Source organism: Ailuropoda melanoleuca, chromosome 1, assembly GCF_002007445.2.
Source record: "Ailuropoda melanoleuca isolate Jingjing chromosome 1, ASM200744v2, whole genome shotgun sequence".
Classification (NCBI taxonomy): domain Eukaryota; kingdom Metazoa; phylum Chordata; class Mammalia; order Carnivora; family Ursidae; genus Ailuropoda; species Ailuropoda melanoleuca.
In genome coordinates this window covers 177,455,341-177,475,147 of record NC_048218.1, presented here as the reverse complement: position 1 = coordinate 177,475,147, position 19,807 = coordinate 177,455,341, and the positions used below count along the sequence as shown (strand labels likewise).

Below are 19,807 nucleotides of genomic sequence, written 5' to 3'. Positions count from 1 at the left end.
AGCTGCATCTCAGCAGAATTTGGCTCTTGTACCATACTACTTCCTCAATCCCAGTCTGTGGCCCAATGTCTTCAGTCAAAAGGCTCCTTGCCTTTTGGTTCATATCTGGTTCTCAACTAGTCCTTCCCAAGCACCATACTGCTCTTGTACTGATCTCCAACCGCAGTCTTATTGAGCCCTTCCCATTTCATCTACTTAGGATTTCCTGATAATAAACTTTGCTCTATTTAATCAGGGATCGAAAGGCCTTCAACTGAGAGAGTCATCCTGGCAATGATGAGCTCCTCCCTGCTTACTCTATCTTTTCCAACTATAGAATCCAGAGAAAATAGCATTATGTTTTTACTGTGAGCTTCCTAAATCAGTTGGACTTCTTTCCTCGAATCTACACGTTCATTTGCAGCATTTCTGAATCTGCTTACATCTACTTCAGTCTAGAACCTGGGTAGGACCAATAACTGTGTGATGTTTTCTAGCATTTAGTATTGAAATTAACATTAGAAGAATGTGAAGTATAATTAGCTGCTTGTGACAATTATATTAATAAATGGTGCAGCCACTTTCTAGGAAAATAGTATGACAGTTTTTCAACATGTGAAATATGGAATTACCATAGTCCAGCAACTTCACGCCTAGGTTTCTACCCAAGGGAAATGAAAACACGTCCACACAAATGTAAATGTTTATGGAAGTACTATCCACAAGAACCACAAAGTGGAACAATCCAAATGCCCAACAACTGGTAAATGAATAAACAAAATGTGTTATATCTATAAAATGGAATACTATTAAGCAATAAAAAGAAAATACTGATACATGCTACAATATTGATGAGCCTTAAAACATTATGCTCTGTGAAAGAAGCCAGACACGAAAGGATACATATTGCATAATTTCACTTGTATGAAATGTCCAAATTAGAGAAATAAATAGAGACAGGAAGATTAGTGTCTCTAGGGCTGGGGGTGAGAAATGAAGAATGATTCTAAGGGACATGAGGTTTCTTTTTGGGGTACTGGAAATGTCTGAAGATTAGATTTTGGTGATGGCTGCACGGTTCTAAAAATATACTAAATGTACTAAAAATTATTGAATTGTACACTTAAAGTAAATCAACTTTATGGTATATATAATTAGATAAAGCTGTTAGCTTTAAAAAATTACTGATTTTGTATGGAGATATGAATTTTATGATAAATAGACTTCTGTAGATCTACTTCCAAGTTTAGGGCTTATGGAATGTAGAAATAGGGTCTGTTTCTCCTGAAATTTAGTAGAGAAGGTACTGTGTTTTAGATAAGGTTAGAATAATAGGGTGGCAAGAAAATGAATTTTGGTAATATATAAAGTCCCACATGAAAGGGTATATTAAAACATAGTTTCTATACATGAAATGCGGACAAGCTTCAAAGGATACTTGAGTCTTTCCATGAGTGCTGTAACTAATTCTGCTGTAGGAATAAGGAATATGTTTGATCCTCTCTTTATGGTATGTTAATTTAAAGATGGAAAAACTTTCACTCAATAACATTTTTCTTATTATTTTAATAGGAAATGTGGATATTACCTTCATCTTTGTGCAAAGTGCAAAGTGCAAAATGCTAGCATAATAATAACAGCTAATACCTACTAATTGCTTCCTGTATGCCAGACATTGAGTGGTTTAAAACTATTTCTTCATTTAATGTATTACATTGGTATGAATACTTACTCTTCCTACTTAGTTTAATTAAACTTTTTTTTTTCTTGTGTCTTCTCTCTTGGGCTTTTTTCGGCTTTTTCTCTTTCCCCTCTCACCTTCAGTATAAATGATACTATTCATGTTTCAGAGTCTCAGTTCTTAAAAACAACCATGTAGTTCATGTTGCCCTGCCTTTAGCCAAAAACCACTTTAACATTGGAGAAATATATCAAATCAGATTTTATGCTGAATTTTTACTGATTTATTCAGAATGTTCAAGGGGTTTGTATATGTAAACCTGCACTGAATCCCGGAAATGTGGGCTGAAGGGGAAAAGGTCTTTGAATGTGAAGTGGTAGATTCCACAAGAGTACAGAATCTTTTGTGAAGAGATCTGCAGCAGAGGATGGAAAAAAGAAAACAGTTCACAAAAGGTGTGGGTGAAGGGTGGCAAAGAAGACATGTAATGCAAAATGTGGACATTTGTGAGGGATGCCTCAGTGCATTGCATTAATAATTTGCATATTAAGAAGTCACGAGTCTTCACGTTAATGAATCCCTAACTAGTCTCTGACACAATAGACTGAACCGTCCCTGGAGGAGTCATTATGGCCTATCATGTCAATGAGCCGCATATTAATGACTCTCTTACATGCTCATCAACAGGTAGCCTAATAGGCTCCCATTGAGTTCTTTTTCATTTGCTTTTTAAATGTATCCTCTCCTCCCTTCCTTTTGTAACACTATTGTGAAGAATTGACAAAAAGGTGCATTAAGATGATTTTAATGTGTGACGTAAGTTCACAAAAGCATTAAATTCAGAAATAATGCTTTAAGTCTTACTCCTCTGCCTAGAAAACTTCTCAAATGCAGTTAAATACAAATCCAGTTGGATAATAGGATTCTTATTTGGATTTTAACATAAACCATCCAACTCAATTTACCATATTTCTCTTTTCCCTGATATATCAATTTATGCTGTCATTAGCGTAAGTAGAATAGCTAGTTTGGAAATATGTTTGTGAAGCGGAATTGCTTGAACATGGAAATGAATTAGAACAGATTTCATATCATAAACACTCATTAAAACTAAAACAGTAGCTGCTAGTATAAAAAATTAAAAATAAAGAGGAAATAGCAGACACATGTTAATTTCATAGCAATAAAGAAATGAGCTAAAAAATGACTTTATAACATTTAAACTTAACAATTCAAGGTAGTTGCAGGAAGGCACTATTTTAACTTTTCTAACATGCTTTGGCACGCCTTGACTTTTGTTAGTCCCAATTATCATACTTAAGATAACTGGTGATTTTTTACAAACATAAAATCTATGATATCCTATAAAAAATACTGAAGAATTGTTCTTCCAGTATTTCCACTGAATTACACACCATCTCGCCTGATTTGCTTTCCAGTAGGAGGAAAGAGTACTGAGACATGCTTGAAATTCTTTGTCAAGAGACAGAAATGGGTAGAAGCTGGGGGGAAAAGTGGGTGAAGTTTCTTAGCACTTCGTTCCCCATTAAAAACAAACAAACGAACAACCACTTGTAAACATTGCTATTTTGAGAAGCAATTGAGGGCAAAGATGCTCAGGTGAGCAGCTACAGGTTGGTACTCGGACCTCATACCTGTCACCCTTCCTTCTGAGAGGTGTCACTTCTTGAATGATTTGATTTCAAAGTCTGGAAGTCTCATGCTCCTTCGTGTTAACTCCGCCTCTTAACCCTTCCAAACATACATGAGATATATCAATTTACATTTTAAATTACTTTTTAAAAAAAACAGTTTTAAAACAATAAGTAACATAAATGCTATAGAGCTTGGATGTCAAAGCCCAGTATTTAACAAACCAAATAACTTAGCAATATTTACGTGTAGATTCCACAAAGAAAATATGTTTAATCAGAGTTTCTGGAATTGCAATTAGCTGGTTCAGTAGTCCTGACTCTGTGATAGTGACTTTTTACACAACCACAGATAAATCAACATCGTTATGAAAAAAAGAATGACTGCAACTATAGTATCCTTAGGGAAAAATAGACATGACAATACTCTGATAATTTTTAGAAGACAGTGATGGTATAAAACTCTTAGCAATCACTTTGCAGGGCAACTCAGGAGAATAAGGGTGCCAGACTTCTGAAGTAGCAGGACTCTCAGCTGAACAATCACTAGTTTCTTGTCACCCACCTACTCCATGGGGGACAATTACTTCATTTAAGAACTCAAGTAAAATAAGGCCTGTAGGCCAATAAATTTAAGAACTTTTTCTGATATCCCTCTGATGTTTATTCTTTAGTTTTTCCAGTACTCATTGCTTAAAAACATTCACATTCCTCTCTCAATGGAGTATAACTGGCAGGTTGTGGCAGAGTCATCCCTTGAGCCAGGTTTGCGTGTAAGTCTTCTTCATTTAAAATCCATGGATTCTGCTTATAATTATATCTCCTCCCAAAGCAACCTATGACTTTTGGTTTGTGCTTGGACCTCCAAGATGCTACTAAATTCTTCACTAGATGCTCACAATGTAGTGTCTCTTTAGAAAATACACATTGCCACAGATTCAATCACAGAACTAAATCTAAATAGTCTTTTTTTTTGTCCTGATTCCTGTGAGGTGAGGTGAGCAAGAAAAAATAGCACCCAGCACTTTGGCATGGCAAGGCAGATTTGAATGGGCAATCCTTAGTAGGAAACCAAGTTACAAAATGAAGAAACTTGGGAAAAGAAACTTACCAAAGGATTCTTCAACAAAGGTATGTTTTTCAGTTATTGAAATTTCCAATATTGAGAAGGCATAGTACCATTGTTTTCAGTAGGTTTTCAAGATCAAGCACCGAGGCAATGGGCAATGCTCTAATTGAGAAATAGAAAAGATTTTTAGGAATGTGGTAACTCAGCTATATGGAAAACAGGAAAACAACTCAATAAAACCATCTGGTCCCTAATGTCATGGCATGTGCTTAGTTTCTTGAATGCTTGAGCTGTTCACTAGAGTTTACTCAAGGGGCTTGTGGTTTGCCATGGTTTATGATTACATTTTATAACTAGTAAATGAACTTATATAATAGGTATTATCCAATACATTTGTTTATCCAACCAGTTGTGATATAGGTAATGTTCTGTTATTTGAAAAGTTTTATCTGGACATAAGTAAAATGATGTGGAAAGGAATGATTCTATAGTCTTTACTACAAACAATATAAGATTAACTCATAAACCGTGCAGGTAGCATTTCTATCAATTTGAACTGATAAAGCTGACCACAAGATTTTACCAAGAGCTTATTTTTGACTGTATTGAAATTTTAAGTTAACAGCTATTTCTACTGATGATACTAGCATTTTTATTTTTTAAAAAATAGTTTAAGAAATTTTCAAATTAAACATTTCAAAATTATATTCATATATTTAATAGCAAAACTGAGAAGAGCAATTTCATTTCAATTTGAGCAATAAAAGGGTTGATGGGTTGTGGCCACCTGGCTGTGTGGAGAAGGTTCACAGAGTTGAATCTGGTCTCAGCAAGGAAATCCCTTGATCTATTATCAGTGCTTGCCATGGGTGCTTGAGAGAAAGGCCAGCATGAGGGTATTGTGTTTGATATCCCTAATCTAATTCAGAGCCTTCACTTTGAAGATAAGGAATGTGATGCCCAAAAAAACCATGTTCCTTACCATATTAGTTATTAGTCTCCAGATTCAGCATTGAAGGGAATATAAAGCCATTTAAAATTGTTGATGTTTTTTCTTTGAGATTATTTCTTGCTTCTTTCAATCCCTGTTAATAAGGCAGAGCTGTCTTCATTTTATTGTCCTTTCTTTACCATCAAGGAACTGAATGTAATTTGTCTTTTCAATCTAAATTCCTTCTGCATCATGCCTTTAAATTTTTTCCCTTAGATACTTCTGCTCACAATTAGAATTTTATATCTTTAATTCTCTCTCTTTTGATCAAATATTTCTCTTCTGCTTTCGGTTCTACTCCTGATCAAGAGAAGACTACTGGTATTATAACACCAAAGGAACAGATATTAAGCTCTAGTAGTTAGTTAGTGTACTATGAACATTACCCCTCGTTAAGTACAAGCTTTTGCTTTCCTCCATCCTCTAATTCAGAAATGGCTAAAAAAAATCACAATACTAGAAAGTGAATTTTCAGGAAAATATCACTGTAAAATTATGGAAATAAATAGTATACAATATGTAATTATTATCCCAGGAAAGCCTTTTCAGTATTTCTAAAAGTAGCCATTTATCAGTGCCAACATCAATGCCAATGTACTCTTTTAAAGTGTCTTAAAAAAGAACCTCAAAGAGGCGCCTATTTTTTTCTAATTTAAAAGCTCTCCATTTATTTTCCTTTCTTTCTTTAAGGGAGGACGATAGAGGAAACAAAATGAGACCAAAGAGGACAGGCTGAACTGCTTGGGAAGTTCAACATTTATTTACTTTTTAGCTGTTTCTCTCAGAGTGAAAGGTGGTGCCCAAGAATTCCAAATTTGATTCTCTCTGAGCAATGCCGAACACCTTGGCAGTGTTAAAGAGACACAAATACAAGTCATGACTCACTTTGGAGATGACCCTTTTTTATGCCAACTTTTTTATTCCTCTTGGAACAGTTACACTTTTGCTGCCTACCACCCAATCCTGACATTTACCTGGACTGGTTGGGTAATTCCATCACATCAGACTCAGATTGTGTGGAACAGGTCTCTGAGAGGTTTCACTCATATTTTAAGAGGCGTATGAGCTTTTTAGTACAATGGCATTACAGGACCTTAGCAAAACCATATCATTACTTATACAAAAATGACTACATTTCAACAGTGTTAAAATTAACCTCAAAAGCAGAAGTGCCACATACCCAGAATCTGTAGTGGTACAGTAGTACTAACATGGTGCCTAAATCTTGACACTGAATAAATAAAAGAAAGTGTGGATCAACATTCTCATGCACACTGCATTTGCAGAGGACACTTTTAAATAAAAGGTTACTTTCGCTGAAGATCTAGTGATTTTTCTTTGTAGGATCGTTCTCTGAGAAGGGCATTGTAAAAACAACTAAGCAAGTATGCTATCATGGGTTGCAGATTTTACTCTCGAAAGTAGTTTGTGAATTAAAGATATGAGAGAATATAGGGTAAACATTAAAAACTACATATAACTCCAAGTAAAAGGAAAAGGTTGGCACTTGGGTACCATGGTAGTGTAGAATGTGTTTACCATATGTCTCTAATAACAATAATAATAAACAATAGTGATAATGATAAATTTTTTCAACACTTCCATGTATTGAGAACTATGCTAAATAATTGCCCTGTATAAGGAGGAGGCAATATTTTGGAGAAAACTGAGGCATAGAGAGGTTGAGTATCATGTCTGAAGTCACGTGGCTAGTAAGTGGCTTAGTCGGTGGTAAATAACAGGAAAGAATGAGATTTGCATCCAGGTCTTTCTGCTCTTTTTCACCCTGGACTGACCCTTTACGAAAGAACATTGACATGGTGACCAAGAAACTTGAATATAGTTCTAGGTTAGCTACTAGTCAGTGTGTGTGACTTCTGCCATATTGTTTAACTAGGCTTCCGTTTCTCTCTCTATAACATGATGGGATGGGACTATCCAAGTATAAGCCCTCTTATAGATCCGAGATCCTATGAATTGGAGGAGTTTGCATAAAAAGGAACATAAACTTTCTGAAATTACATGAAGCTCAGAGGTAGAGAGTCTATAGAGCTGACTCAAGTTTTGAGTGATTAACTGCTGACTCAGAAACACAAATTATTGTTTTTCTGTTAACTTACTAGGTTGCAAATACATTTCAATTCCCACCTTATCAATGTTTCATCATTTTATTCTATAAGGCACATAAACTGCTCTGTTTTTCAATGTATTTATTTTGGGGGTATATGCGATATATAAACAATTATTTTCTTTTATGCATAGAACTGCCGCCCTCCTTACATAATTGAATGTGAACTGCTGAAAATTCAGAGACATAAGGAGGCACTTCCTGTATCACTTTCCTGGATTCTTAGAGTGTCTTCCTGTAGCCCCGATAGGAGGGAGCAGTTAGATCAGATGTTTTCAAACACTACAGCATCTCTGAGATTCTACTAAAAAATGCAGATTCCTACTCCCCACTCCAGACATGCTGATTCAGGTCTGGTTTTGGGCCTTGAAAGCAGCATTTGTAATGAGTACCAGGTCATTTTCATATAGAAGGTCCGTGATCCACATTTAAGTTTGTGCCTGTTCAGCTGGCTGACCACCAATCAATACCCTGGGTTTCAATCTCTCATTCTTCTTAAATTGTATATTAAATTTGTTGACATGTTTAGAATAACTTTTTTATTGATAAGGCATTTGTACACGATGCCTTACGTTTAGAATTACTGCTCCCCTCTTCCCTAACTAGTGTTATTTCTTATTTGGTTTTCAAGTTAGAGGCCAAATCCTCCTGGGCACTTTTCCTACCCCATGTGACCCCTCACTGAGCACACACTTATTACACTGCTGGGTTATTCTTTATTTAGTTGTCTGGCTTCCCCACTGGTTTGTGAGCACTTTGACAGCAGGGACTCTGTCTTATTCATTTCAATGATCTAGTACAGTATTTGGAAATTTGTGAGCACAAAAATATTTGTTAAATGATGACTGAATTAATTAACTAATATGGATTCCTATATATTTGAAGTTACTATTATATTTCACATGGATCATTGCCTATTGGAAACCAATAATTTCTTTATATATTCAAAACATATTCATTATCTACTTGAGGCCATCACATAAAATTTCAATGTTATGTCCCATTTCTTTGAAGTGAGGGAAAATTTAAATTGTCAAGATGATGTAAGCCTTTGTGCAATGATATTATGAGAGAGGAAAAAAACAATAAAATCTGGGCATTTTTCATTCAATAAGCACTAATTTTCACTTCCCATTTGGTCAAAAGCCCAAAGGCCTTCTAAGCCTAACACATTTCCTCAATGAAACTCATTGCTTTCTTTCCCCCTTACTTCTCCTCCTGAATTCTCTATCTCAGATGATGCTAGTTCCAACCTTTTAAATTCTCAAAGGAGAAACCTCTGCATTAGCCTTTATTTCTCTCCACTCTTAAGCGTTTTCTAAATAGTAAGAAAGCATGTTACAAAATTATAGCAAACTAACAAGGGGTAGGGGAACAAGGTTTGGGACCAGGAGGGCCAACTAAAGCAGAGAAATGACTCTCCTTATTGCCTATCATTGAGAGAAGGGACAGTCTCCATAGCAACACCCAATGGACTCAGTGCACTGAGATACATAATGTCTTTATCGGGGTTTGCAAATCTGGCTTCACATCAAAATCATCTTGGGAGATTCCCAGCTCTTTCTCCATTCCCTCCCCACCTCCAAGTGCAGGTTTATTAATTTAAAACTTACAGAGATTGGATAGGAAAGGAGATTTGGGGAACTGTTAGGAGCTATGGTATTCATGGGAGAAGGGAGGGACAAGGTAGCAGGGCTCCTGAACAACGGAAATGCTTAAAGTTCCTTTATGAGCTTGATCTCTAGTTCCTTAGAAATTCTTCTAGATAGAATGCCCAAATCTAGCAAAACTAGTAAGCTACTACTTATAGGCTGGCTACAAGTAGAATGTTATGGACCTAGGTCAACAGTGTGGATGGGAAGGCATTTTATTTTTCCCCAGTGAAGGACTAGAATAAAAGCCAGGAACCTAAGCGTAACTTGTGGGTCCTCTGTCCAAGCATGTGAGATTAGGGAGGAAGGTGTTTCTCATGGGTACCTGAGATACCGAAGTCTTCTTGTGGCTCATCGTACCCAGGTTTTCCTTAGAGAGTGTACCTTCCATAGATTGGTTCTGAAATGGACATCTGACCATGTCTCTCTCCCACTGAACTCCCTTTCCCCACCACCCCCTGCAGTGATTAAAAAGTATATAAATAATTCAGCCCCACTCTGCTTGGCATGCTAAGCACTTTAAAACCTACTCAAAAACAAATTGATGATTACCAGAAGGGAGGTGGGCGAGGGGATGGGTTATTTAGGTGATGGGGATTAAGGAGGGCACTTGTGATGAGCACCTGGTGTTGTATATAAGTGTTGAATCACTAAATTGTACACCCGAAATTAATATTACACTGTATGTTAACTAACTGGAATTTAAATAAAAACTTACTTAAAACAAAACTACTCAAACTAACTCAAACTAACTCTGTTTCTTGGCATTCTTTCCCCTCAATACAATCTAAATTGTCTGAACATCTCATTGTTCCTGAATGTGTCTCTTTTTTTCTGCTTTCTACCCTTACATCTTATACCACTCGTTATTGCATCTGTCTGGAATTACCTTACCATTCTTCTCTAATTGCCAAACTCCTACTTTCCATATCATATTCCATAATGTATTATAATACTTATCACTTATTATGATTATAATAATTGCCTGTTGATGTGTCTATTTCCATCATTACCTTTTAGCTTCCTAAAAGTAAGACATTATAGTTTTTCATCTTTGATTTCCCGGTGTTTATTATTATGAGAGTGGGTCAAAATATCTTCTAGAAGAACGAAAGACCTCTTATGATTAAATAATATGAAATGAATGAACAACTTCTTATGATTAAATAATACGAAAGACTATATTATATGATTTAAGATGCAGTGGAAAGAAACTTTCTCCACAAAATACATATCTCTTTGACTTTTTAATTTCTAAGTTTATAAGGTTTTAAAATGTTGTTTAATTATTTGAAGTCATAATTAAAAGCATTGTCCTGAACTTTGGAAGGGTTAAAACTTGAGCATTATAAGACAAAGAGGTAAAGAGAAGGGGAGAGCATTTTTTCAACAGCATTTATTATGCCACTAGTATGGGTCAGGCATTGTGTTAGCCACTGGGGAATACAAATAAATAAGAAAATTCCTTGCTTAAAAATGGCTCAGGTAACATAAAAGGGAGACTAGAAACATTCAATAATTCTTTTCATTTCTATGACAATTGTGTATAGTTCTAGACCCTATCATCAACCATCAAGTGCTTTGTCTTTTCCCTGATTCTTCTAAAGTTGTTTTAATTATACTCTTTAGATGTAATTGGTCACATGACTGGCACTCTGAATTTCAGAGTGGGATTTTATCCAAAGACATCCTCTAATCTAAGCCAGAGAGCAACTCATTTGTCTTAACAAATTATATGAAACTAGAATTTAACTAGATATTTTAAATAATGTAATAAGCACCTGCAAAACTACCACTCAAAACAACAACCAACTTCTAATCACTTCATTTCTTCATCTCTTACCCCGACTTGCCCAACCTGATGTAACCATAATCTTGAAAATCAAGCTTTCTTGTTTATATACCTTTTTAGTATATTCTGTTTTCCTTGAGCTATGAATATCTATCTATCTATCTATCTATATATATATAGATAGATAGATAGATAGATATTGAGTTTGGATATATATAATATATATTATATATATATAAATTATTTTAGTAGTTTTTAGCTTATAAAAAAAAGAACATCCTCTGATGTAATGTTTTGGGACTATTCATTTAATGTTATGTTACTAAGATTTATCCATATTGTTATATGTCTCTGTGGTTTATTAATTTTGAGTGCTATGTAATATTACTTTTTATGATATGTCATAGTTTTGTGTCTCTCTTCTGTTGTGGGCATTTGGATTGTTTCAAGTTTGTATACTTGACAGCAATTTTTATCAATTAAATGGATATTAAAATAGTAACTCCTTGTGGTCTTGATTTACATTTCTCTATTCTCTAATAATAATGCCTATCCATTTATGTGCTTACTGGCTATATCAAGTTTCTCTTCAGTGAAATGTCTGTCCCTCTCCCCTGATTCTATGAAAATGTGCTTTCTCATTGATTTGTGGGAGTTCTTTATATATTCTTGATCCTTTTTTGTGTTGACTTTATGTAACACATGCATTTTATCCTAGTTTATATTTTTCTCTTATAAAGCTGTCTTTTAATGAACAAGTTTTAAATTTCAATATCGTTAAACTGACAATCTTTTTTTATAGCCACTTTTTTTCTTCTTATTTAAGAAAACATTTCCAACTCTGAAGTCCGTAAGATATTCACACATATTTTCTATTAAGAATTTCAAGGTTTTTGACATTTCAGATCTTAATCCATCTGGAGTTGATTTCTGAATATATGTTGTGCTAATTTCATCTTTTCTCATAGAAGCAGCCATTTTCCCTATTTCCATTCATTAAACAATCCCTTATTACCTGCTATGTTATATACCATGTTTGCCATACACCCATGTTCTAGATATGTGCAAATCTGTCACTAAGCTCTTGATCCATGTCTGTCTCCATACCACCATAAATGTCTTAAATAACTAAAACTTCATGAGATCTCTCAAAATCAGGTAGCGCAGGTTTCTCCTCACAACTATGTCTCAGAAATGTTTCATCTATCTTCAGTCCTTTAGTCTTCTCTTTAAGATCATATTTTCGAAGTTTGTAAAAAAACTGTTGTAGATTTTTAAAAAGATTGTGTTTATTTATTTGAGATAGAGAGAGAGCAAGAAAGAGAGTCCAAGCAGGGGGAGTGGCAGAGGGAGAGGGAGAAGCAGGCTCCCTGCTGAGCAGGGAGCCTGATGCTAAGGATCCATCCCAGGACCCCAAGGTCATGACCTGAGCCAAAGGCAGATGCTTAACCAACTGAGCCACCCAGGCACCCCCAAAAATTGTTGTGGAATTTTGATTAGAACTGGATTGAATTTTAGATCAATTTGGGAGAGAATTAATAGTTTAATATATCTTCTTCCTATCTATGAACATGGTATGTGTCCCAAATTTTCTAGGTTTTTAGTATTTCTTGATACAACTTTATTCTTTTCCTTGTAGGAGTCTTACACATCTTCTATTAGTTTTATTCATAGATATTTGGTATAATATTTAAATTTCATATATATCAGCTTCTCTTTCTTGTATTTTTCCCTGAATCTAAGATTTCTCTCCTATATTTATGTATTTACATGTTTTATTAGACACCAATATAATAATACACAGTTATAACTAATTTTTTGTCCCCCAAATTAGTTAAAAGCAGGTTTATTTCCTTTTCATTGCAATCATTTTTAAAAATTGAAGTACCTTAGAGAATTAATTTAGAAAAATGATTGATAGCATTTTGGTTAGTCAACAACAGGAGGCTTTAAATGGCTATGATTTTCCCTCTACAAAGGAGATTTTCAACACTGTTATGGAGCAAAAGAGGAAGCAGGAACAACTAAATGTTTAATGTTTTATATATTTTTAAGCCCCTATAAGGCATGTATTTGGAGAAGGTAAAAATGCATCAACTTGCAGTTAGATTCCACAAAACTAAATCTTTGCATAGTTATTGGCCTCATTAAACAATGCAGATTTATAGATTCAGTATCAATTATGTAAATACTATATTTTTCCAACGATGTTATATTTATGTAGAAACATTATTTTTTTTTCATGGACCCACTGGAAAATACCAAATATTTTTGGTAAAGTTAAATTAAACATATAAATATATACAAAACTGAATTACCTTCTCATGTAGTCCAGATGGAAGAATTTGCAGTTTTCTCATGATTTGTTGAAAAAAGATTGGCTTTCCTGGGATTTGGATCAACATTATCCATGCAATGAAGAGTAGACTCTATTACACAACTTTATCAGCCATTGCCAACTGTCTAGATGCATTTTAGTGAAGAAAAAAGTTATCGAGAAAAATCATTATAAGAAAATTCAGCTGAGACAATACAAGAAAATGTGGACTCTGGGCCAATCACTTCTGATAGATTGACTTATGGCATAACTGTACACAAAGTGAGCTTTTTCACTAGCATTTTTCTTGCTGAGTGTCATGGACAAATCTAAATTCTAACAATTCCACAAATACACCTACAAATAGAGTACATTTGAAAGAAAAATATATTTATCTTCCTTAATTACTATCCAGAAAATTATCATAAAGGAAGTATAACCCAACTCATTTTAAAGAAAGAAAATACAAGCTTTCATATGAGCAATCTGAAGTGTTGGTTGTAAATTGTGCCTGTGGCAATACACATATAAAGTCTTTGAACTGAGTATAAATTTAGCTGCCTTTCAGTTTTTAGTAAGTTTGTTTTTTTCTCCATTCCTGGAGAGAGAGAGTTAATGTTATATCTACCCAACTGAAAGAATTTTGAATAGAATGGAACACAAAAAATTAATAATTGGAACATTAAAAAGCAATTTCCACGACCACAAATGGACTGTCAGTTCATAAAACTTTATCATTTAAACCAAGAGAAAAATGTTCTCACTTGCAAAGATTAAATTCATGAATGATGGAATAATCGACATCTACATATATCTTTACTTTGGTTATATAAGTTTTAAATATAGGCAACAAATCTTATTTAGAAATATGTCATTGTGGAAATTATTTAAAAACTTTTCTACTACTAGTAATTTACTATTGAATTATTCTAAGAGATCAATTTTATTTAAAAAGCATACCAAGTAATGCAAGAAAATATGAAAGGCTATATAATATTTACTGGGCTTGTTATTCATTTGAATTTTCCCCATACAAAAATACTTAGAAAACATAGTCTCAGAAAACATTTATAACATTTTGTTTTAAATTTGACAGTAAAGAAGAATCATTAGTAACATCAGATGACAATAACTTTGAGAATTCAAAGATTACAGGTAATGTTTTTTATTGGAGTTTTTCAATTGAATTTTTAAACAAAATTTGTGTCTTTTATTAAATCCTACGATGATAACAATCTTACATGGATACAATTGTATTAACTTTGCAGATACCTATATCCCAACAATTGTTTGTTCTCATGAGGACAAGGATGATTTGGAAACCAGTAATCAAAATGTAAAAGATGTAAACAGGGAACATGATGAATGTAATGAAAAAGAACTAGAGTTGATGGTAAGTGTTCTGGTTGCCACGGTATTACAGATGATGAATCCATTTATGCTTCAAAGATGCTGCAATGCCTGCCTTTCAATAGCTTCAACTAATATAATTTGCAAATGTGAAAGCACAGCCTATTCTGTCCTTGCATCTCTAGCTTGATCAACAAGGCACTTTGATTTCAGTATGTTGCTTCTGGTCTCTGCAGTGGTAAATTAATGACATTCATTTCTTATCTCTTCACCAGCGGCTCTGAGTAATAGTTTGTAGGAATTAGAGAAGAGGTAGCACTATCCTGATGTGCATTTCTAATCTTTGTGACAAGTGTACACTTAGCATAAACTCGTCTGTAAAATGAGAGAGCTGGACTAGATGATTGTTAGAGTCTGTCCAGCTTTTCAAGTCTGATTCCTGCATTTAGCAGCATTTTTTATAAACTTACTTCCATCTTTGTGAGAATCTCACAGTTCTATATCATTGGAAGGTATTAAATTACCAAATGAGGAGAAAATAGCCTGTGCTATATTTTTTAAACAGGAAACAAATTCAATACTGTACAATATTATATTAAATTTGTTATCATAAATTTCACACTTGGTGAACAGTCAATCTATTTGGAATTTTTTGGGGGATGGTTTAGATAGCATTTTTATCACAAAGGAAGAAATGGGAGTAAATGAGTCACATAATGCAATTTATCCTTTACTGTATTTGGTTGGAGCTCATATCATTAGGATACATGGATTCATAATCATCCAAGATTAAAATGACATTTGCCTCTTCAAGTGTCAGTGCTGAAACAGAAAAGAAATAGAGCTCATCTCTTCCCCCACATTTTCCACCTTTTCTATAGTGATATGGAAGCTGCATCACTAAAGTATGCAATTTACTTTGCTCCAACTTTAAGAAACTACAAAGTTGTCACCCATTGTGAGAATTCTCACCAGCTGAAAGTTAACATTGCCATTTTTTTTTCAAACCACAGAATATAATGAAAGGGCCCTGAAAAATCACATGCTTCACCAATACACCTCATTACAATGAGCAGGCTCAAATATAAAAGTTTGTTTAGAAGTTACTGAGATTGTACATCCAATAAATGAACAGGGAGCTGTAATTTAAATGCTAATTTGCTCCATGCTGACGTTAATGCATAAAACAATGAAGCTCTCTAATAGATGGAAATACAACCAAATCTGTGGAACCCACAGGCATTGGCTTACAAGACAGCTGTGCAGTTGACAAGTAACATGAGCCTTATGTGAGAAGAAGGGGAAAACGTAAGATTTGCATATAATTATTGAGATCATGCAAATGTCAGTTATGAGGAGGAAAAAAAAAACACAGGCATCTCACTGTTAAATCCTGACAGTTGGCATCACTGAAGAGCTCAAATACATTTGAGTACCAGTTGGCAGAGGGTCATTAAAACAGAATTTGCAGAGACATTAACTCCCTCACTTTTCTTTGAGTGACGTTTTGCTATTAATAGTTTGCAGAGGCTTTGCAGAAAACATATTAATAAGAGAAACTGTAATAGGGGCACCTACAGCAAGTGTAAATGCAGCAAGGGGCATCCAGGAAGCTGCTCTCTAATTGATTAGCATGGAGCTATCAATGTGTATATCCTAAGTGGGGAGAAAGTGCAATGACAAGCAAGAATAGTTGAATAATACAATGTGATATTTGGAAGCTGGGAAGGAGAGTGATTAATTTTGGTTCCTCTTCTTATTAATCTCATTCCCAAGCCATAGCCTAAAAGGATCCCCCCAAAACATCTGGCTTTTAAAATTTATACAAAATCCACAGATGAAATGAATCAAGGAAATCTACCAGTTAATTGCTAGCCCCACTAATGAAACCTATCTAATTCATTTTGTATATTTAAAATCATTTGATCATTATCTGTTTTGTTTGTTTTGTTTTGTTTTTTATCCCTTAAGATAAATCAATGTTTAATAAGAAGTACTGCTTCCAGAGATGAAAAGAATACATTCGCAATAGATCCGGTCAATTTTCCGAATAAGGCTGAGGGGTTAGAGAAGAAGCAAATCCATGGTGAAGTACACCCTGACTTGTTTAAAAAGCCTTTGTCTCCAAGTTCATCAGCAGAAAGCTCCTTAAAGGGAGATTTTTACTACAATGAAAAATATTCCTCAGAAAATAAGTGTAGACAACAACCTTCAGAGGAAATTACTTCAGATATAGGAGAAATCAAGCCACCATTGGGAGATACTAGTAGTGATGAAATAGTGCAATTACATATTGGTGGCAAAGAAGTACTGGATGATAATGCTAATCCAGCCAAAGGGAGAGGCAGAGTGCAAATATCATGTCCCTCCTCAGATCAACAAGTCACAGACAATCTTACTAAAAAACATGAAGGAAGAGCTGAGAAAATTGCAATAAAGGATTGGGAATGTTTAAGAAGAGATTTCCACTTGGATTTCCATTCAGAAGAATCAATGGAAAAAGGATCTTCTAAGAAAGATTATGGCAATGGTAAGACTGAGGAGGAGGAGCAAAGAATACATTTAGGTGTTAACGTAAAACAAAGCAAAAATTTTCATTCAATCTTACACGACCAAGAAAGGAAGATGGGCCACTCTGAAATCAGTATGGAAGGGACAGGAGCTAGCAACAGAGACCTAACTGTTCTGCTGAGTAAAGATACCACAATTCCTGACCAGGCAATCACAGCAGATATGTTTCATTCACCAAAGATAAGTCTAAATTGGGAAAAAGCTGTAATAACAACTTCAGAGAGTGATCTCTTGACCAGCAAAGGCACTACTTTAGGAGGGATGCCTGGTCAAGTTTGTTCACCAAGAAGTGGAAATGTTTTGAGGAATGATTGCCTTTTCCAAGTTGAAGAAGAAAAATCAGATTGGATCAATCCTGACGATCATAATAAGAATGCACGACAGAAACAAAGTTGGAATGTTCTAGAAAGTCGGAGAAAAGCAAGAGAGAGTAAGACAAATAGAACAGAACAGATCAAGGAACAAGCAGATTGTGAAGACATGTGGGGAAAAAGAGATAATACAAGGAGTTTGAAAGCTACTCCGGAAGAATTGTTTACCTGCCAAGAAACAGTGAGCTGTGAACTGTCTTCTCTAGCTGATCATGGTGTTACTGAGAAAGCAGAAGCAGGTACAGCTTATATAATTAAGACAACATCAGAAAGTGCTCTAGAAAGCATGTCTGCTGGAGAAAAAGCAATAATTGCTAAGCTACCTCAAGAGACAGCACGAAGTGACAGGCCCATCGAGGTAAAGGAAACAGCGTTTGATCCACATGAAGGGGGAAATGATGATTCACATTATACCCTTTGTCAACGAGATACAGGAGGTGTAATCTATGACAATGATTTTGAAAAGGAATCACGTTTAGGTATTTGTAATGTACGTGTAGATGAAATGGAGAAAGAAGAAACCATATCTATGTACAATCCCGGGAAGACACATGACAGGAAGAAACATGGCATTGGAAATAGCACATCTGTAGAAGAATCCTTACAGGTCATTACAGGCAATCAAAAAGCAGCCTCAGAACTGGATTTACATTTGGGAATGTTACCAAAAGACAAAAAAACATTTCCAGAAAATAGAGATCATAAACAGGTCCAAGAATTACTAAAGAAAACAGATAGAGATGCTGTAATTCACTCTGCTTTAAACTCAGACACTAACAGAGCTTCTCAGAATGGCTCTCACGTTTCCAATCACCATGCTAAAACCTCAGTGCCATCTCATGAACGGGCAATTGCTGTAGAGAATATAATTACTACCATGACTCTCCAATCTATTTCTACTAAATCAGAATATAATTGTAATCCGACAAGTGAAATCCAGGGTATTGAGAAGCACCCTCATCTAAGGTCTATACCTGAAGAAGTTTCCAAAAGTTCAGGAACAGAGACCTCAGGTAGTAGCAGGGAAAGATTTAAAAGCCAGATTTTTCAACAAGGAGAACGCTGTGTGGAAAAATCTCTACAGCCAATGATTTTTGTCAGTGAAGCTGTTGAGAATGTGGAAGAGGCAAGGCATGAAAATGAAGGATTAGCCTCTGGACAATCACTGTGCTCTTCAGGTGACAAGGAATCCGAGAGCTCTGCTTCTGCTAGTCTCCCTGCCCAGGAAGGTCAAACTGAAAGCAGCAAATCTCTGCTTTCGAAATACACCAACTCTAAAGTACCGTATGTTCTTTTGTTTCTGATATTTCTTGTAACCATCTACCAGTATGACTTAATGATTGGCCTGGCATTCTACCTTTTTTCACTGTACTGGCTATCCTGGGAAGGGGGGAGACAAAAAGAGTCTGTCAAAAAGAAGTAACCTCACCACTATTATTATTTTCTCATAAAAGATAAGCTTTTTAGCCCCAAACATTTGGATTGGTGAAAGAGACTATTCATTGTTCAAAGAGCCAGTGCAGTTTTTCTCTTGAAGGATCATTTAAAAAGGAATGCGTATGAAGTTTGCTCCTTCATATAAGTAATTATTCTATATAGGACCATTATGTTTGGATCATTAAATACCTATATGAATATGAGATCTGAAGCACGTCAAGTTGAAATTAGGTACAGCTGTTGCTCCTTAGCAGGCTGTGAAGTTGCAATGCTTCACGTCTCTTCACTACTTAAAGTGCCATTTCTTGCATTCATTTCTTTTGCAGTAAAGCTTCATTTTTTTCCCCTAGAGTATTTTTCCTTCTATGGTTTTTTAAAAAATAGATAAAACATGAACAATGGCAGAAGACTTTTTCTTTTTTCGTCTTTTGGTATTGACCATGAAATTTGCATTTATCCCTGTATCATTTATCAGCACATTTTGATAGATCAAATATTTCAATTTCGATTTCATATTTTTAAGAACAACACCCATGTATATTGAAATGCATAAACTTAAAGAAAGACCTTGTTTGTTTGAATAATACTATATACACAGATATCTTTTACCTCCTTTATACCTACAAAGTCAGAGCACTCCTAAGGCCAAATCTGACAAAGACTGAAACAATTGGGAGATGATCTTTCAATCTACAAGATTTTGTGGGTGGCCTGTCTATAAGCAATGTTTTTCTCTTATAAGAAGAGAAAATATAACACAGCTGAACAATTTTAATGTCAATTATTCAGTTGAAATTTTAAAAGTTCTACAAGCATT

The 19,807-nt window shown here is 34.9% G+C and overlaps 1 protein-coding gene and 1 long non-coding RNA gene across 2 annotated transcripts in view; one reads left to right on the top strand and one right to left on the bottom strand.

Annotated features, from left to right (window-relative positions):
• The window catches only part of PPP1R3A (protein phosphatase 1 regulatory subunit 3A), a 36,701-nt gene extending 17,163 nt beyond the window's left edge, over positions 1–19,538 (top strand). Inside the window, exons 2-4 of the mRNA XM_011228008.3 lie at positions 14,358–14,416; positions 14,530–14,654; positions 16,583–19,538. Coding sequence (XP_011226310.2) covers positions 14,358–14,416; positions 14,530–14,654; positions 16,583–18,976 — 2,578 coding nt within the window. The 3' untranslated portion in view covers positions 18,977–19,538. The remainder of the gene's footprint in view (positions 1–14,357; positions 14,417–14,529; positions 14,655–16,582) is intronic.
• LOC117804236 lies at positions 3,322–13,403 on the bottom strand. The gene is made up of 3 exons (XR_004628580.1): positions 13,263–13,403; positions 4,424–4,543; positions 3,322–3,412 (listed from the first exon to the last, which is right to left on the bottom strand). It is a non-coding gene; the product is annotated as an uncharacterized LOC117804236 (long non-coding RNA).
• Positions 19,539–19,807: the final 269 nt, after the last annotated feature.